General features: G+C 41.8%; 1 protein-coding gene across 1 annotated transcript in view; it reads left to right on the forward strand.

Moving 5' to 3' along the window:
• Positions 1 to 20,881, forward strand: part of TM9SF2 (transmembrane 9 superfamily member 2) — a 63,743-nt gene that overhangs the window by 12,319 nt on the left and 30,543 nt on the right. The window contains exons 2-4 of the mRNA XM_032151193.2: positions 5,035 to 5,102; positions 7,768 to 7,861; positions 17,281 to 17,408. Of these exons, the coding sequence (XP_032007084.1) occupies positions 5,035 to 5,102; positions 7,768 to 7,861; positions 17,281 to 17,408 (290 nt within the window). The remainder of the gene's footprint in view (positions 1 to 5,034; positions 5,103 to 7,767; positions 7,862 to 17,280; positions 17,409 to 20,881) is intronic.

Genomic DNA, 20,881 nt, shown 5'->3' on the forward strand with positions numbered 1-20,881 from the left:
AACATAGGAAGGAAATAAAGAACTGTCCTTGAAGAATGTAAGCTTCTGGGTAGAAAGGCTAATGAAAGTAACAGTATTATTCTATACTTACATGAAACTTTAACATGTAAATCTTTTTTTTTTTTTTTTGAGACGGAGTCTCGCTCTGTCGCCCAGGCTGGAGTGCAGTGGCGCGATCTCGGCTCACTGCTAAGCTCCGCCTCCCGGGTTCACACCATTCTCCTGCCTCAGCCTGTCCGAGTAGCTGGGGCTACAGGCGCCCGCCACCATGCCCGGCTAATTTTTTTGTATATTTAGGAGAGACGGGGTTTCACCGTGGTCTCGATCTCCTGACCTCGTGATCCGTAACATGTAAATCTTAAACTCTGCTATAATTCTCCATGACATGCCTTTCAAGAACGATATGAGAATAGGGCAAGGTCCTGAGAAGAGCAGCTGGCATGATCAAGGAGATAGGTGATTCAGAAGATTGAGACTCAAAGGAGATAGGAGAGAGTGCAGAAAATGAGAATAATGTTTTCCCTCAATCTTAGACTCTTAGAGCCAAAAGTTGTCCCATGAAACTTCAGAGAGGACATCATAAGCTAAGCAAAAATTTGTATTACTTCATCAATTGGGTAGAAATGGGAGAAACATTTACCCTAAATTTGTATGCCCTGAGACAGTGTCCTAAAATTTTTCACATGGCCTCAGACTTTCAAACTTTATGCCTTGTGTTCGACCCGCTGAGATTTGAATTCAAATAATATTGAAAAATACCTGGAAAACCGTGCTGAAGGATGTACTAGAATTCTAATCCATCTTACTGCTTGTTTTTGTAGGGCCTTCAGGCTAAGAATTGTTTTTACATTTTTAAGTGGTTGGAGAAAAATAATCAAAAGAAGGATAATATTTAGTGATGAGTGAAAATTACATGAGAATAAAATATCAGTGCCGGAAGTGAAAGTTTCATTGGGCTGCAGCCATGCTCACTTGTGGATGTAGTGTCTACGGCTCCTTTTGCACTACGGCAGTGGCAGAGACCCAATGTCCTGTAAAGCCTAAGATTACTCTCTGGCCCTTTACAGGAAAAGTTTGCCAGCCTCTTGGATAGACTAATAAAACTAGCGTCGTTTTTCCAGGAAAAGAAAAGATTGTAGTGACTAGAGGAAAAATGTTAAATAGATGAAGAAACACCGTATACAGTCATGAACCGCATAACGTTTCAGTCAATGACAGACCAGTGGCCTTATAAGATGATAATGGAGCTAAAAATTCCTATTGGCTAGTGACATCATAGCCATTGTAACATCGTAGTGTGATTACCTTATTTTTTAAAAATTTAGCATAGCCCGAGTTTACAGTGTGTAAGTCTACAGTTATGTACAGTAATATCCTAGGCCTTCACATTCATTCACCGCTCACTCACCCAGAGCAGCTGCCAGCCTTGCAAGTTCTATTCATGGTAAGTGCCCTATGCAGGTGTAACATTTTCTTCTTTTAGACAGCATTTTGATTGTACCTATTCTATGTTTAGATGTGTTTAGCTACACAAATAACATTGTGTTAACAGTTGCCCATGGTATTTAGTACAATCACATGTTAAGTATGTGATGGACCACACCATATATATACCCCAGGTGTGCAATAGGTTGCATCATCTAGATTTGTGCAGGTATGCTCTGTGATGGTCCCATGCCAAAATACCCTAATGACACGTTTCTCCAAACACACCCCTGTCGTTAAGTGGCACATGGCTGTAAATGGTGCTGAGCATCATGCTGTTCTTTCCCGTGCTGTTCTTTCTGTTTCTGGTCTGACACAGAGGCCATTAGCCTCCTGAGACTATTTACATTTAACTAAATACAACTTAAAATTCAGTTCTTCAGCTACATTGACTGCATTCTAAGTGCCCAATAGCCACATGTGGCTGGTGGCCACCATGTTTGAAGAACATTTCCATCATCGCTTAAAACTCTGCTGGACATGGCTATATAGTAGTAAATATGGTACTTTGTGCCAGGTGCTGCTCTTGAATCTTCTCAGAAACTTCTTGAAGTAGGGATTATTATCACTTCTGTTTTACAGATCAGAACGTTGAGGAACAGGGAAGTGAAGAAACTTGCCTAGAATCACACAGCTAGTGTCGGGCAGGATTTAAACCCAGGCAGCCTAGCTTCAAAGTCTTGCTTCTTAATCATTTCATGCTGAGAAAGGTTGAGAGTGAGGAATACGCTTAATTGTAGCAAGAGGGACATGGCCTATGTGTTGACAGTGCTGTACAGATTTTGAAACACAAAACATAGGAAAGTTGTGTAGAGTATAATAGCTACATTCCTTCCTAGAAGGAAATCGAGCGATAGGAACTGGACTAGTGTTTTGGAGACCTTTCAGTCTTTTTTTTTTTTTTGGAGACAGAGTCTCGCTCTGTCACCCAGGCTGGAGTGCAGTGGCGCGATCTCGGCTCACTGCAAGCTCCGCCTCCCGGGTTCACGCCGTTCTCCTGCCTCAGCCTCTCCAAGTAGCTGGGACTACAGGCACCCGCCACCACGCCTGGCTGATTTTTTGTATTTTTAGTAGAGACGGGGTTTCACCATGGTCTCGATCTCCTGACCTCGTGATCCACCCGCCTCGGCCTCCCAAACTGCTGGGATTACAAGTGTGAGCCATCATGCCCGGCCTCAGTCTTCTTTATGTTAAATGGATCATTTGAATTCTGACATATCTTCATAGCAGTGTTGACCCTTTCTAATTAGTGGAAATTATTTTGGCAAAGAAAGCCATTAAATGGGAATTTTGCCTTCACAACGGTTGTATGTATTTGTGTTAATTCAAGCATGCTGTAGTGCTACAATATCATGTCCTATTACCTTTTTAGCTGTGTTGAAGGCTGTGTTGCCGTTGAGTTATAATTTCACTTGAGTAGAGGTGTAGGGGCCACATACGATACTGTTTTTGGTATTACATGCAAAGGCTAATGCCCTCTGTTGTAGAGCATGAATATTGGGTGAGCATTTTAGTGGATGAACACTTCCCTCTTCTGAATATTACTAAATTTGTTTGATTTTATTTTAACAAATGCATAGCATTTCATGTGTCAGGCACTATTTGGAGTACTTTATAAACGTTAACTTATTTAATCTCCCTATCCCTATGAGAGAAATACTGTTTTTTTTTTTTTTTGAAACGGAGTCTCACTCTGTCGCCCAGGCTGGAGTGTAGTGGTGTGATCTTGGCTCACTGCAACCTCCGCCTCCAGGGTTCAAGCAGTTCTCCTGCCCCAGCCTCCCCAGTAGCTAGGATTACAGGTATGTGCCAATACACCTGGCTAATTTTGTATTTTTAGTAGAAACGGGGTTTCGCCATGTTGACCAGGCTGGTCTCAATCTCCTGACCTCAGGTGATCCACCCACCTTGGCCTCCCAAAGTGCTGGGGTTACAGGCATGAGCCACCACGCCAGCCGAGAAATACTGTTATCCTCATTTTGCAGATAAGGAAACTGAAGCACCCATGAAGCACATTTGACCCATGTGGTCAAATGTTTAATAATTTGACCACAGTCACACAGTTAGACAAGTGATAGCACCGGGATTTGAACCCAGGCAGTCTGGCCACAGAACCTGTAATATTGCCTGCTGTGTGTTGCTGCCTTTCTGGTGGCAATGGACTATTGATTTGTTTTAATTGTACACCAGCCATCTCATCTTGCTTTGGGGGATGTTAGCAAGTGTAGAGGACTGTTGACAGCACTAGTAAGTGAGATCAAAATGACAAATGTGGCTCTGTGGCACTCCCAGAAGCCTCATGACTAGTCCAAAGGCAGTGTACAGCTCTAACTCTATAAAATAAATACTTGTCCCAGCTAAACAGCTCTTAATCATTTTTTGATTAGCACCAAAAGTACTTCAGGGCACACATGACTTGCTGGCTTCTTCAGCTAGTAAATTCTGTCATGAGTAGCCTGAGCTCCTTTTTTGAGAGGGTAGGTCAGTGTTATGGGTCCTGTAGAACTTCAGCTATACCTGGGAGAAATTTTGGAAGCTCCAGTAGGAAAGTGTAGCTTAAAATTAGCCTATATTTCCCAGGAAGTTGATACAGCTTATCTCCCTCTACCCTGTTGTTGAGCTTGATCTGGTCATTGCCACCATCTTCACTGCTACTACCTTGTGGTTCAGTGTTCTTAAATTGATGGAAGAGGTCCTTCAAAGTTAGACCATGTGGTCATTGTCTATCCCCGTGTGTTTAAGAGTACACATGTGCATGGAATTGTATTTCCAGTATAGTTAATCTAGAAATTTCTAACCAACTTGGCAGCATTTCTTGGTTGCTTGCTGTGAAAATGCTAAAAAAATTATTTAAAAATAAAAATTTTTGTGCTGCAGAGTGTAATACCAAATTTGGAAACCAGATTTTTAAAAACAGCATCTATATTAATATGATAAATGCTTTTAGTTAAAATATCTTATTAATTTTTTAGAAAATTTAGAAAGCATTTAAAAACTATTGGAGACATTTGCAACTCTGAAAATTATTTTAGTGTATTTTTAAAATTAAATATTAAAAAAAATTTTAAGACAGAGTCTTGCTCTGTCACCCAAGCTGGAGTGCAGTGGCGCCATCATAGCTCACTGTAACTTCAAACTCCTGGGCTCAAGTGATCTTCCTGCCTCAGCCTCACAAGTAGCTAGGAATACAGGCTCATGCCATTGTGCCCCGCTAATTTTAAAAAATTAAAAAAAATTTTTTTGTAGGAATGGGGTCTCGCTGTATTGCCCAGGCTAGTCACAAACTGCTGGCCTCAAGTGATCTCCCACCTCAGCCTCCTAAGGGGCTGGGATTACAGGTGTGAGCCACCATTCCTGGCCCTATTTTGGTATATTTTAAATGTATATAAATCCACTCAGTGAATGGATTTGTAAGAGAATTATTTAAAGTTGACTGGAATTATAACATTTTACATTTCAGACATGTCAAATTGTTTTTCAGTTCTAAGCATGACTTAAGGCTTTGTGTCCTGTTGTTTATATTCTAATTTTGTGTTTCCTTATTTTCAGGCCGAAATAGAACTATTTGTGAACAGACTTGATTCAGTGGAATCAGTTCTTCCTTATGAATACACAGCGTAAGTTTTTCAGCTTGGCTTTTATATAAAATTTTGTGTGACTCATCAGAATTTTGTACATTGAGAACTTTGTTTTCTCACAGTTATGGACAAATTGATAGGCATTTTAAAAATGTACGAGGCCTGAAAATATTTTTTAAGGTGTACTCTTCCAAGGTGTGGTTAAAAATGTGATCTTTTTTTTAATGTTTCTTTGTAATACAACAGAAGCACTGACTAAACAATGGATTTCCTTTTTTATCTGACTAAACAAAAAGCTATTTTGTTTTCTTAACGTTTTAAAATTATAAATAGCTCCACATATTTTTTTTTTTTTTTTGAGACGGAGTCTCGCTCTGTTGCCCAGGCTGGAGTGCAGTGGCGCAATCTCGGCTCACTGCAAGCTCCGCCTCCCGGGTTCACGCCATTCTCCTGCCTCAGCCTGTCCGAGTAGCTGGGACTACAGGCGCCCGCCACCACGCCCGGCTAATTTTTTTTTTGTATTTTTTAGTAGAGACGGGGTTTCACCGTGGTCTCAATCTCCCGACCTCGTGATCCGCCCACCTTGGCCCCCCAAAGTGCTGGGATTACAAGCGTGAGCCACCGCGCCCAGCCAGCTCCACATATTTTTAAACAAAATTTTTATGTCCCTCATAATCAGTTCCCAGAAATAACTACTTTGATGTCTACCTCCACATTTTTTCTCTGAATAGTCTAATCTATATAATCACATTTATACATTTTTGTTTTAAACAGAAGTGGATTCATAGTATTTATTTTTATTTTTTGAGACAGAGTCTCACTGTATTGCCCAGGCTCGAGTGCAGTGGCGCGATCTTGGCTTGCTGCAACCTCTGCCTCCCACGTTCAGGCGATTCTTCTGCCTTAGCCTCCCAAGTAGTTGGGATTATAGGCGCATGCCACCACATCCGGCTAAGTTTTGTATTTTTAGTAGAGACAGGTTTCACCATGTTAGCCAGGCTGGTCTCAAACTCCTGGGCTCAAATGATTCACCCACCTCGGCCTCCCAAAGTGCTGGGATTATAGGCGTGAGCCACTGCACCTGGCCCATACTACTATTTTTGATTGGCACCTTGTTTTTCTCGTTGAGTATATTGTGGGCATCTTTCCATGTCAATACATAGCTACCTCACTCTTTTTAGTATCTGTTATTATTCCCATTTTAGAAATTTTATAGATTCCATGTACAGTTAGTTTCACTAGTTTCCTATTTACCAACATTTGATTTTTTCCAGGTTTTTTGTTTGTTTGTTTTTGAGGCAAGGTCTTGCTCTGTTGCCCAGGCTGGGTGCAGTGGCGCGATCATGGCTCACTGCAGCCACAACATCCTGGGCTTAGGTGATCCTCTCATCTCAGCCTTCTGAATAGCTGGGACCACAGGCATATGCAACCATGCCCGGCTAATTTTTTTTTTTTTTTTTTTAATTTTTTGTGGTGATGGAGTACCACTATGTTGTCCAGGCTGGTCTCAAACTCTTGGGTTCAAGTGATCCTTACACTTTGGCCTCCCAAAGTGCTGGGATCACAGGCATGAGCCATTGCGCCTGGCCCAGTTTTTTGATATTGTAAAAAACGCTCCATGAATATCCTTTATTCGTTTGACCATTGTATACCATATTGGGTCTAAAACTGTTGCTAAAATTTAGTTTAATTTCTCTGCTGTTTAAGAGTTTTAAAAGAAAATAGTTTGCTGTAGAGAAAAGCATACACAAAAAAGTTAAGACTATCCTAAAGAATTCATATACCTAAGTATGTCTAAGAAAAGAATACAAAATACATGAATGGGTAGACTATAATTCATCTAATTATTGGATACTTAAATTTTTTTCTAGTTTTTGTTTTGTTAAACATCTTTAAATCTTTGTGGATATTCTTAGGAAAAGTCAGTGGATCTGTGGAGAATCTTCATTTGGGAACTTCCCAGCCCCAGTTTTTTTTTTTAATCACCAGACCCACCTTCCTCTTTAGGAATCTCACTAATGTGTTACTATTACTGTACTGATCTCGGATATTCCCCATATCATTCCAGGGTGAGCACAGAACTGCCCTTTTAATTTTCTGTGGCAAAGCTGAAATTAAGCTGTAATGTTTAAACAGAACTTTATTAAAGTTGGTTAGTAACACAAGGGAATTACAACACAGAGAATCTGATAGGTGACGGACTACATCTTCTCCACAGCACTCTTCACAGAGGGTCTGTTTAGCTGTGCTTCACATATTGGGATGCGTTGGCAAGTGTACTGAGATGAGACAGAACTGCAGGTAGACTTGACGTACATTACTGAAATGTCATTTTTAATTAAAGATTTGAATTAGATATAGAAAGGAGATAAGTTATGCAAAATTTGCTTGAATAATAAGGATCTAAATAATTTTATTGGAGTGAACAAAAATAAATTATAGTGAGTCCATTTAAAAGATCTTGTAATATGCATTCTAATAAGAGAATGTTATTTAGAAAAAAATATTTGAAGGCATAATTTTAGGTGTTTTGTTTTTTTATGGGGGAGATGTGGTACATAGGAGTTGGAGTGTGGATAGATTTCTTACTCATCTACTAGAGCTGCTAGAATGATCAGTACCTAATCTGCTCTCAAGATTGGCTAGGTGTTTGATATTTCATCGTTCCCTTTTATGTGTAAAAATTTAAATATTCTTCTCCCAGGTTTGATTTTTGCCAAGCATCAGAAGGAAAGCGCCCATCTGAAAATCTTGGTCAGGTACTATTCGGGGAAAGAATTGAACCTTCACCATATAAGGTTTGTATTTAGTGTTACATAATAATTGTTTACTTACAGCTTTTGTTTTTGTTATTTAAGAAAAGCCTGAGATAACTCAGCTATCATTGCGAAGGAAGAGTTCATTTCTCTTTTTCATCTAGGAATAGTTTCTTAAAATCAAAGTTAGAAGGATCCTTCTCCTTCTCACAGTGTGTCATTGATAAGTCTGTCTTAATGAACATTCACGCAACTAATGTTAGGAATGTTAAGACGGTGGCTTAAGGGGCAGGGCTCAGATGCTCTGCCTCCTTCACAGAGGGTCCTGAAACCCGGGTCCTGGAACCCAGCTTCCAGTCATGAGAGGTTGTCTCAGCTGCTCTGTGTCTCTTTCCCCGTTTTCCAGCAGTATCTACAGACACTCTCCGTTAGCACGTATAATGCTGCCTGGGCTCCCGCATTGGGATTTTTGGAAGCTAATCTTTCTTTTTTTTTTTTTTTTTTTTTTCCGAGACAGAGTCTCGCTCTGTGGCCCAGGCTGCAGTGTAGTGGTGAGATCTCAGCTCACTGCAACCTCTGCCTCCTGGGTTGAAGCAATTCTTGTGCCTCAGCTTCCCGAGTAGCTGGGACTATAGGTGCATAGCACCATGCCCGGCTAACTTTTTGTATTTTTAGTAGAGATGGGGTTCTACCATATTGGTCAGGCTGGTCTCAAACTCCTGAACTCAAGTGATTTGCCTGCCTCAACCTCCCAAAGTGTTGAGATTACAGATTTGAGCCAGTATGCCTAGCCTAACCTTTCTATGTTGATGTATTTGGAACATCTTTGGTACATTTTTCGAATACCAGTGAAACCAAACTAAGAACAATATAAGGTATTCTTTTCAACATTTGTACTTCATCATCTCTCAGAATTCTTTTGCCTTTAAATCTATTATCTTTTAAGCCTGTTATCCTTCCACATTGCATAGTCCCTGTTTGTTTTGTATCTGTTCTCCTACTATACAAAGAACAATGGTCTTTTGCTTTTAGAAACATTAAAGTAGTTCATTATAATAATGTATCACCATATAAAAAAATTAAATGATGCAGAAGAATAAATAATAATAAATGTGCAGTTCCACTTCACAGTTTGTTATTAAAATTTCCTGAAAATTTTCATACACCTATAAGCTTATATTAAATAGATTAGATTTACTTATTTGTTTTAACATACTATATGCCACACTTTGCATTTTTCCTATAACTCTCTACCGTGGGCATCTGTCCACATGAGAATGTGTGTTCTGATGGCTCTAACTTGACTCCAGGTGTTATTCCCCAGCCCGACAGCTTCCTCTCCTGGCTTCGCGTCTCTGCTATGTCTTAGACCTCATACATACCCACCTTCCCTGCTTTCTCGCGAGGCACCCCCATCTCCCTCAACATTTTATTACATGGAGCACAACATTTATTATCTGTCCAGCAAATCCCGAAGCCTAGATTCGTCTCACCAACCATCTTACTCCCTCCAGCACCTGCACCTACACTGTGAAGCCCTGGGGGAAAAGAAACCACTGTGCAAATTTAATCCACTACAAGTTGATCGTTTCTGACCGTAAATATATCCTCTTCAAATATTCTTTTTTTTCTTTTCTTTTTTAAGAGATGGAGCCTTGCTCTGTCACCCAGGCTGGAGTGACGTGGCACAATCATAGGTCACTGCAGCCTCAGACTCCTAGGCTCAGGTGATCCTCCTGTCTCACTCCCCTGAGTGGCTAGGACTACAGATGCATACCACCACATCCAGCCAATTTTTAAAATTTTTATAGAGATAAGGTCTCACTCTGTTGCCCAGGCTTGTCCTGAACTTCTGGCTTCAAGCAGTCCTTCTGCCTCAACCTCCCAAAGGGTTGGGATTATAGACATAGACGTGAGCCACCGTCTGACGCCTTTCAAATACTTTTTTTTTTTTCTTTTTCGGGACAGAGTCTCACTCTATTGCTCAGGCTGGAGTGCAGTGGCAAGATCTCAGCTCACTGTAACCTCCACCTCCTGGGTTCAAGTGATTCTCCTGCCTCAGCCTCCCAAGTAGCTGGAATTACAGGCATGTGCCACCATGCCCAGCTAATTTTTGTATTTTTCATAGAGACGGGGTTTTGCCGTGTTGGCCAAGCTAGTCTCAAACTGTCGACCTCAGGTGATCTGCCTGTCTTGACCTCACAAAGTGCTGAGATTACGGGTCTGAGCCACCACGCCCGGCCCCCTTTCAAATATTCTAATCTGAAATTGTCTACCCTAAAATTGCCAGTAACTTTTAAAGTTTCCTAAACATAGTAGATTCAAAGGCCTAATGGGATGAAGTCATTGAGGAGGAAGGAACACAAAGTGTATGGACATGGGTGCCATTGAGCAGGGCAGGCATGTAATTTGTGAAACACCTCTTCCCTCTTGGGATATTTGGAAGATTACTTTGAATGATATTGCATTCTTCTTATAGCAGATGACTGTTTTCAGGCATGCTTATTAAATTTTACAATCTTAAATATTCCAGCAGCCTCTCAGCCCCATCTCTCTATTTATGTCTTGCCCTTGAGAAATGATGGGTGAGAAGAACATCAGTAATGCCCTTAGTGAACTGGGAAGACAGCAGGATTCCCTAGCAGGAAACAGAGGGAAACCCAGCAAAATACTCAAACCCATGGGGAGGTGTTGCCCCTTGGGGCAGACTTTGAAGGCAGGTTACTCCCCTTAGTAGGACGTCATTGGGCACATTTCTGTTTCTGTGCAAGGACTGTTCATTGCTCATACACAGGACCCTTTTTGGGGCCTAGTGCTTTTCAGATTTAATCCTTTGTTGTAGAAGTTGAGGTTAAATATAATAAAAGGAGAGCTTTAGAATGGAGAAATTGTGTACCCAACATTTTCCCTGAGTCTTGTGGAATGTTTCAGGATCCATGTCTGTACCAAAACAAATTCTCTAAGCCCCAAACTTAAAGGGACAGAGCAGGCACATTTTAAGGCCAAGGTGTAAGCCAGCCATAAATGTATTGACCAATATTTTTCATTTCACTGTTGATTCTTTATTTTCAAGGATTTTTATCTTTATGTATATATTTATTATTATTATTATTTTTTTTTTTTTGAGTGTCACTCTGTGGCCTGGGCTGGGCCACGGCTCACTGCAGCCTTGAACTCCCAGGCTCAATAAATCCTCTCACCTCAGCCTCCTGATTATCTGGGACTACAGGTATGCCCACCATGCCCAGGTAATTTTTTTATTTTTTGGAGAGACAGGGTCTCACTATGTTGCCCAGGCTGGTCTTGAACTCCTGGGCTCAAGCAATCCTCCTGCCTTAGCCACCCAAAGTTCTGGGATTGTAGGTGTGAACCACTACACCCAGCTTTATCTTATTTTAGATCTGCTGTAAAAACTGAGGTAACAACCAGCCACAAAATAAAATCCCAGTCTGCTTTGCCGTCTTTTATATTTGGCTTCTGTTTAGGTCAGGAAAACAACAGTGCAAGACATTGTGTGTATTATGTGAAGCTGGAACCACATTTCATAGGACCATAAAATCTCATCTCAGATCTAAGCACTCATATTCATTCACTCAGTTAACACATTTGCTCAGTACCTTTCATGTGCCAGGCACTGTGATGGGATACAGCAGTGAGCAAAACAAAAATCTCTGTCCTCATGGATCTTTTATGCTGATGGGGAGAAGGAGACAAAATAAATTACCAGAATATATGTTTCAATTACTGATGAAACAACTATTGAAAATAAATCTGGGAAGGTGTGTGGGGAATTTCTAATTTTAAATAGGCTTACTGCAAAGGTGAATTTAAAATCTTAAATTTAAAAAGCCTTACCGAGAAGGTGACATTTGAGCAGAAGACCTGAAGCAAGTAAGGGAGTGAGCCATGTGAATATGTGGGGGAGGTGTTCTAGCTGAAGAGAGGCCCCAAGGTGTGCAACTTGAGCAGGTGAGCAAGATAGAGCATAGTAGGCAATGAGCACAGAGAAGTAACAGGACCACATTATAGAATGACTCAGAGGCCACTGTGAGGATTGGCCTTTACATCTGAGCAAGATAGTTAGTTAACACTGGAGGGTTTTGAGTAGGCTTCGATTTTACCAGGGTCACCCTGGCTGCTGTACTGAGAATGGACTGTGGGGGTGCGAGGGGAGAAGCCAGGAGACCAGTAGGAGGCCTTCTCCCTCATCTAAGTATGATCTGTCTCGGGAGGGGAGAGGGGGTGGTGAAGAGGTCAGAATCTGTGAATCTGGCTGTGTTTTGAAGGTGGCTGACAGAATTTGCCAAGGGATGGGATGTGGAGTGTGGAGTTTCTATTTTCTAAGATGGGACAGTCTGTGGGACGAGCCAGGTTGGGGAATGGGGAAGAGTTAGTTTTGGATGTGGTAAGTGAGAGGTGTTTATTAGGTGTTCGAGCAGAGATGCTGAATAAACAGCCAAATATATGCTTCTGGAGTTTGGAGGAGGGCTTCATCCTGGATATATACACAGTATATATTTGAGAATCATCAGTGTATAGGTGGTATTTACAGCCACAGAATTGAAGAGATCCCCAAGAGAGTGGGTATAGATGAAGAAGACAAGATTCAAAGAGGCACAGGACTCTCCCCATCCTCTTGACCTATAATACCAGGTGCTCCAAGGGCTCCTGGTATTGTATTTTTAGTAGAAACAGGGTTTTACCATGTTGGTCAGGCTGGTCTCGAACTCCTGACCTTAAGAGATCCACCCCTCTCAGCCTCCCAAAGTGCTGAATTACAGACGTGAGGCTTAGACCCTTGGGGCACCTGGTTTTATAGGTCAGGAGGATGAGGAGAGTCTAGCAAAGGACACTGAGAAGGAGCCACTGATGAGAAAGAAGGGTAACAGGGAGAATGTGGTCCCTGGAGGCCAAGGCAAGAAAGTGTTTCTAGGAGGAGGGATTGGTTGATTTGTCACTGATGGGTCAGGTGAGATAAGGACAGAGGATTGACCTTGGGTTTAGCCTTCAATGTGGAGGTCATTGATGAGAAAGCAGCCATGATAGAATAGCCAGGTGGAGAGAGATTGGAAAGACCAGTTGCAGGTGGACACATCTACAACTGTCTTGAGGACTTTTATTTTACTGGCAGTGAGAAAAAGAATGGTAGCTGGAGGATGGCATGGTTCAAAGAGGACTGTTTATTTGTTTGTTTGTTTGTTTAGAGACAGAGTCTTACTCTGTCGTCCAGGCTCGAGTGCAGTGGTGTGATCTCAGCTCACTGCAACCTCCACCTCTGAGGCTCCAGTGCTTCTCTTGCCTTAGCCTCCCGAGCAGCTGGGATTACAGGTGCCTGCCACCACACCTAGTTAATTTCTGTATTTTTAGTAGGGACAGGGCTTTGCCATGTTGGCCAGGCTGGTCTCAAACTCCCGACCTTAGGTGATCTGCCCACCTTGGCCTCCCAAAGTGCTGGGAATAAGCCAAGGCACCCGCCCCAAAGAGGACTTGTGATAGATCTTTTTTTTCTTTTTTTTTTTTTTTTTTTTTTTTTTTTTTTTTTTTTTTTTTTTTTTTGAGACAGAGTCTTGCTCTGTAGCCCAGGCTGGAGTGCAGTGGCGTGATCTCGGCTCACTGCAAGCTCTGCCTCCTGGGTTCACACCATTCTCCTCCCTCAGCCTCCCGTGTAGCTGGGACTACAGGCGCCCGCCACTATGCCCAGCTAATTTTTTGTATTTTTAGTACAGACGGGATTTCACCGTGTTAGCCAAGATGGTCTCAATCTCCTGACCTTGTGATCTGCCTGCCTCGGCCTCCCAAAGTGCTGGGATTACAGGCGTGAGCCACCGCGCCCGGCCAAGAGGACTTGTGATAGATCTTTAAGCAAGGTGTGTATGTGGATGAGTGTGATCAGTAGATATGGGAAAAGTGATGATTTAGGAGAGGGAAGGATTGCTGTGGGTATCCTTGCTCTGACAAGAAGGGATGGGACCCAGTGTACTGTTGGAGAGGTTGGCCTCAATGAGCTCGTTCATCCGTGGTAACTGGAGGAAAGGCAGAGACATGGGGCATGATGCTGGGAGGTAAATGTGGCAATTGCTCCTGATTCCTCAGTGAAGTAGGCAGCATGGCCACCCCACCTGTGAGTGAGGAGGGAGGCAGCAGCCAAGTAGGATCCAGGAGAGCTAATAGAGCAGGAGTGTGGAGCGGCTTCTAGGCTGCATCAGGGACCCTCTGGCTAGCTGATGGTTTGAAGTAACAGCAGCCAGCCTGCTTAATTGTATCTCCAGCTATTTCCAGCTGTGCTGCTGAGTTGGATTTAACCAGGTTTGTGGTTTTAACAAGTGAATACCAAAAAAATGAGAGAAGAACACAGGATGTGAGGACATCCTTGGATGTTATGAAAGATGGAGGTACTGTTGAGCTTGGAGTTTGAGCTTGCACAGGGGGCATGTGAGGCCACAAAAGGAGTAAGAGACAGTGAAAAGATTGTAGGATCTGTCGATTCAAGTGGAGTCCAGGGCTTGTTGGAGGTGATGAACATTTGAGCCAGTGAGTTGGAGCAACGGGAGGAGGTGCTTTGACACTGGGAAGCTTGAAATGAAGATAACGGCTGGGACTGCTGTCATTGATAAAGGCAGGGTGGAATGTGACCAGAGGAGGGAGTGCTTTGAAGTTGGATGAAGACCAGAGTTGCTGGAGGAGAGGGCAGAGGATCAAAAGGTCATTGTTTTGGAAGGATCGTTTATATAAATATAATCACCAAGAATCAGGAGCGAGGAGGAGTGTTGCAGTGACAGTGAGCCAGGAGCTGAGGGCCAGTGACCTGGGGTTGGTAGATGACAAGAACAGGAAGGAGTAGGGGCAGTGTGGTCTGATCACATGGGAGTCAAAGCTAGAGGTTTCTGGAGGAGGGAGAATGGTCTGGCCCAGCGCTGGGGCCTATGAGAGAAAACAGGCACCACCAGCAAGACTCCAGTGAGGCAGCGTCCCTCAGGGACAGCCAGGTTTCCATCAGAACAGGCTCCAGAAAACATTCTGAGAAGAGATTGAGGAACTAGAGGGTGTTCTACTGGTGACACGTGAGTTTCAGGGCATAATGGAAGAGATTAAGCAGTTGAGGGGGATACATTTTGGGATTCAAATGTGGGAATGGAAGGATGACATGGACATTCTGGACTTCTGGTGGTGACTAATATTCAGAGGGTAGGGGGCACAATGGGATTAGTCCTGCCCATTAGTCCTAATGTGTAGTAGTCCGTTCTCACGCTGCTATGAAGAAACACCAGAGACAGGGTAACTTATAAAGAAAAGCGATTTAATTGACTCACAGTTCCACATGGCTGGGGAGGCCTCAGGAAAACAATCATGGCAGAAGGAGAAGCAACCATGTCCTTCTTCACATGGCGGCAGAAAAGAGAAGTGCAGAGGGAAGCGGGGAAAGCCCCTTATAAAACCATCAGATCTTACGAGCGCTTACTCACTATCACAAGAACAGCATGGGGTACCGCCCCCATGATCTAATCACCTCCCACAAGGTCCCTCCCCCAACACGTGGGGGTTACAATTCAGATCACAATTGGAGGTGAGATTTGGGTGGGGACACCAAGCCAAACCACATCAGTCCTGATGGTCTCAGGCTGCATGGGGGAGAAGTCTTGCCAGGAGTGTGCCCCCTTATATGATTTCCCTCAGATATGAACTTTGATATAATTTTTCCGTTATTTGCTAAAAGCTGGTGGTGAGATACATAACAATAACTGTTATTTAGTGAATACCAATTTTCATCAGTCAGCATGCTAGGTGTTTTGCACACACATTCTGTATTTAATCCGACAACCCTGCAAGGCAGGTACTGCTCCCATTTTACACATAAGTTAACTGAAGCTGAGGCAGGGTTATGCAGCTTTCCCTGGTCTCCTAACAAGATGGAGTTGACTTGTACCCAGGTCTGACTCTAGATTGATATTTTGATTTTCAGAATTATTCCAAGGAGAAGTTTAAATCCTCACTGAAATAATTCAGGAAAAATTATAATCCCACGTTTTCCCAAATAGAAACAGAACAGTGCTGTGCTTGCGTGTTACAAGGAGGATTTGTTTCCCTTGGGAGCTAAGAATATTTAAAAATCCTTAGCAAAACATAAATAAAATACAATTCCATCCATAACCAAACATGATTTAAAATATTATAAAATTCCCAACTAAACACATGACAGGGAGAGGCCGTAGGGTGTTGTGCTGAAGAGCATGTTCTCCGGAGCTCAACTCGCTTGGCTCAGATCCTGGCTATGCCGATGCTCAGTTGTGTGACTTGGTGCTCCAGTTTTCTCATCTGTAAAAGATGGACAAGGGTCGTTTGGAGGATTACATGAGGCTTGATATATACAAAGTACATGGAACATAGGAAGCACTAAACAGATGTTACCTGTTACTACATTAATGTCACCTTAGTCTTGCTATTTCCTTCACAATTGAACACACAGGTTGACTCACCTATTGAAGTGAGCACTGGATTGAGGTGTCAGATTTGCCGTTTTGGTGTAATATTGTCTCTCTCTGCTTAACTTACTTTAAGTTTGGTGTCTGTGCTTCTGATTCCTTAGTGTGTATACTTTTCTATTTTTCCATTTTTCACTTTATAAGAATGAGTAAGGTTCATATAAGGTTTAAAATATCAACTAGTGGTACAGATACAGCTGTATTGGAAATAGCAATGCAGACAGAATGAAAGCATTGGCTGACAGGTGGCAGCAGTGGACTATGCTTAAACATTCACTTAGCTGCTTCACTGCACCTGCTTTAGGGATGTTAATAAATACATACATACAAAAGAGTGGGCTGCTTAGAAGTGAACCATGCCATGTTTTTTTTACCACCTTATGTAATAAAGTTTGAATTTATTAAAAGATACAATTATGGCTGGTCGTATAGCTGGTAAATTTCAGCCTTCTGGAGTCATGTTTACCCTGATTTTAGACATCTGAATGTCACTTTTTCTTATATTATCACATGCTCTCTTGTTCACTGCTGAATGTCTATCACCTGACACTTAAGGAGGGCACTTAACATCTGTCGATTATTTGAACATAAAAATTTGTCTGCTTGTTACTAGAAAGCCATCAACTCCAGAATTCCTAAGGCATGACCATGGGATATTACTAGGAGAGACTAAAGTTCCATTTTTGTTCTACATGGGATTTTTTTTTTCTCTTCTAGAACTTATTTACATTTAAAAGGTAAGTCAATTGAAATTACCAAAAAGAACGTATCAAAGGAAAACTTGATGACAAGTCTTTAGAGAAACACAGTAGGATTAAAATTTAAATGATTGAGCTATGAGGAATTAAAAAATTTACTTATTGCCAATATTAATGCACTTAAGTAATTTAATGGGACTAACACTTTTACTCTATTTGTGATATTGTTATGAAGAACCTAGATAGTTTTTCTGAATTTGCTTTCCACTTCCTTTTAATACAGTTTACGTTTAATAAGGAGGAGACCTGTAAGCTTGTTTGTACAAAAACATACCATACAGAGAAAGCTGAAGACAAACAAAAGTTAGAATTCTTGAAAAAAAGCATGTTATTGAATTATCAACATCACTGGTAAGGCATGAATATTTTTGATTTTGGGGTTTATCCTTTCCATATGAAATCTCTGTTATATTGACTATATAAATTACTTGATTGTGTAAAATATAGCAAATTAATTGATTTCCTTTTTTTGTTACTAGTGGTCATAGCTTGAAGTAGTGACTCTTAGTTAAAGAGGACAACATCATTTAAAGTATCGTCTTTTAACTGTGTTTAGATTACTGTAATATCTGGTACTTCTTTTGATACATAGATCTGGTACATAGAGTAGTTATTTTTATTCACATACAGGCATACCTTGGGGATACTGAGGTTCAGTTCCATGCCACTGCAATAAAGCAAATATCAGAATAAAGTGAGTCACATAAAATTTTTCTTGGTTTCCCAGTGCATATAAAAGTTATGTTTATACTATATATAGTCTATTAAGTGTGCAATAACATTATGTCTAAAACAACTCCGTAAGTACTGTAATTAAAAAATACATTATTGCTTAAAAAAAAAAAAGGCTGACACAAAGACATAAAGTGAACACATGCTGTTGAAAAAATGGCACTGATACAGGCATGGTGGCTCACGCCTGTAATCCCAGCACTCGGGAGGCTGAGGCGGGTGGATCACGAGGTCAGGAGATCGAGACCATCCTGGCTAACATGATGAAACCCCATCTCTACTAAAAATACAAAAAATTAGCCAGGCATGGTGGTGGGCTCCTCTAGTCCCAACTACTCGGGAGGCTGAGGCAGGAGAATGGTGTGAACCCCAGAGGCAGAGCTTGCAGTGAGCCGAGATCGTGCCACTGCACTCCCGCCTGGGCGACAGAGTGAGACTCCGTCTCAAAAATAAAAAAAAAAAGAAAGAATGGCACTGATAGATTTGCTTAATGCATGGATGCCACAAACCTTCAATTTCTAAAAAACACCATATCTGCAAAGCACAATAAAGTGAAGTGCAATAAAACGAAGTATGCCTGAATAGTTAACAGTAGCATATTATGCTTTGGGGAAAAGGGCCTGGGTCAGTCTTCTAGTGAAAACATTGTTTTATACTTGTGGGCTATGAAAAGAAATCACAGGAAAACAAAACTTAACTTTTGTTTGATAAATAGCATCAACCTCAAATAAAACGCTTACATTTTGCTTAGCCTTTTATTTTGTAAACATGACATAACCTTAACAAATTCTGTACCAATTTGTATCAGAATCAAAAAGCATTTAAAACTGTCCTGTTTTTCCTTCCAAAGTAGTATGTACTTATTATACAATATTCAAACATAGAATTTTTTTTTTTTTTTCTGAGACGGAGTTTCACACTGTTCCCTAGGCTGGAGTGCTGTGGCGTGATCTCGGCTTACTGCAACCTCCGTCTCCCGGGGTCAAGTGATTCTTGCACTTTAGCCTCCTGAGTAGCTGAGATTACATGTGCCCACCACCACATCTGGCTAATTTTTGTATTTTTAATAGACATGGGGTTTTACCATGTTGGCCAGGCTGGTCTCGAACTCCTGATCCACCCCTCTCAGCCTCCCAAAGTGAGCCACTGCACCCGGTCAAACATAGAATTTTTTTTTTTTTTTTTTGAGGCAGAGTCTCGCTCTGTCGCCCAGGCTGGAGTGCAGTGGCACAGTCTCGGCTCACTGCAAGCTCCGCCTCCCGGGTTCACGCCATTCTCCTGCCTCAGCCTCTCCGACTACAGGCACCCGCCACCATGCCCGGCAAATTTTTTTGTATTTTTAGTAGAGACGGGGTTTCACCGTGGTCTCGATCTCGTGACCTCGTGATCCGCCCACCTCGGCCTCCCAAAGTGCTGAGATTACAAGTGTGAGCCACCGCGCCCGGCCAGAATATTTTTAAAGACTTTCAAAATCCAACATTTGAAGTATAACCATTGCTATTCTTCTGAGTAATTTTGCTTGGAAATGCCTGTATTCTGTGGGGATCATAGTTTCCATATGTTTTGCCTTTTCTAGAAAGTGTAAGATGCTTTCAGTGGCGAACAGGAGGACTGTCTTCATGCACTTCCTTTTGGATATTTGTCCTGTCAGTATTTTAGATCACATTGTTTGCTCACACCAGTGAGGTTAGGAACCGTGGATCTGAGCTGAGACCTGACCAGATCCTGTGGCCTCGAATTCCCTCCTACCCCTTAGTTTTCCTCCTCCTCCACCCCACCCAACCCCCATACGCATAGAACCCTGGGTTGCTGAGTCCTGTGCACAGCCATGAACTAGTTTGTGATGGGAAGGATTCATTCTGACCTGCCAGACCTGGGTAACATCTACCTGAACCCCATAAGAATGGGTTCCGTGTAGGCTAGTGGGGCTCTGTTGGAAGGAAGGAGATAGTGCTGTTAGAAACCTGCCTGTTATGCTTGTGTCAGCTTCTTTCTCATCTGACCCTCAGTGCAAATAGGAACTTTAAAGACTCCTTTGTCTCCCCATTTCTTTGGTTTCTGGTAAATGAAGAGCTTTTTTCCCCTAAACTACCATAGGAATACTGCTTATTTGCTAGATCAATGCATATCAATTGCATATCAACTTGGGATATGTTTACTTGTTCTTAAGTAATTGAAATTTCCCTTGGTGTTTTTCTTTGTCATCTTCAAAATAATATTTAAGCCTCAGTTCTTACCTTCTCATATTAGCCCTATCCACCTGCGTTTACTGCAGTAGCCGTCAGTTTGTTGACTGACTGAAAGAATGACTCTTAAGGTCTGTGGGTGATTTTTTAGCTCGTTCTTCTACCCTCTGTGCTTAGAATACTGTTTAGGCAGCCCGGCACCGTGGCTCATGCCTATAATCCCAGCATTTTGGGAGGCCAAGGCAGGCAGATCACCTGAGCCAGGAGTTCGAGACCAGCCTGGCCAACATGGCGAAACCCCATCTCTACTAAAAATACAAAAATTAGCTGGGTGTGGTGGCAGGCATCTGTAATCCCAGCTACTCGGGAGGCTGAGGCAGGAGAATTGCTTGAACCAAAGAATACTGTTTAGTCTTGCTCCCGAAGGTAATAGAAGCAGTTCTTCAGTAGCCTCCTGACAGGAAAGTACTTAGAGATGTTTTTAACTAATTTATGATGCAGTTAACAAAGATTTCATTATAATGCCAAGATGCTTAATAACAAGAAAGAATAAATAAAATAATGTACAAACTAAGACAGCATCAGACAGTAAAGTTTACTGAATGATTTGTAATCGGTATGTCAGTTGCAAACTTAAAGTATTCTGCTTTAAAAAATTACCTGGGAAAGTGCTGGTAAATAATGATTTTGCAGTTGAATCAGAAAAGTTGATGATTTTAAGTGTAACCCTTAAATCAGTTCAGTATACATTTGGAAAATGTTGATTCACATTGATGAATTTATTGAAACCATTATTTGAGTATATTCTGTCCATGACCTATTTCAGAAAGATTTTACTGTGTAACTTGATTTTAAGCATAGACAGAGTTGACACGTAAAATACCATGTACCCATGGGAATTTACAG

This window comes from Hylobates moloch, unplaced genomic scaffold, assembly GCF_009828535.3.
Source record: "Hylobates moloch isolate HMO894 unplaced genomic scaffold, HMol_V3 SCAFFOLD_4, whole genome shotgun sequence".
Lineage (NCBI taxonomy): Eukaryota > Metazoa > Chordata > Mammalia > Primates > Hylobatidae > Hylobates > Hylobates moloch.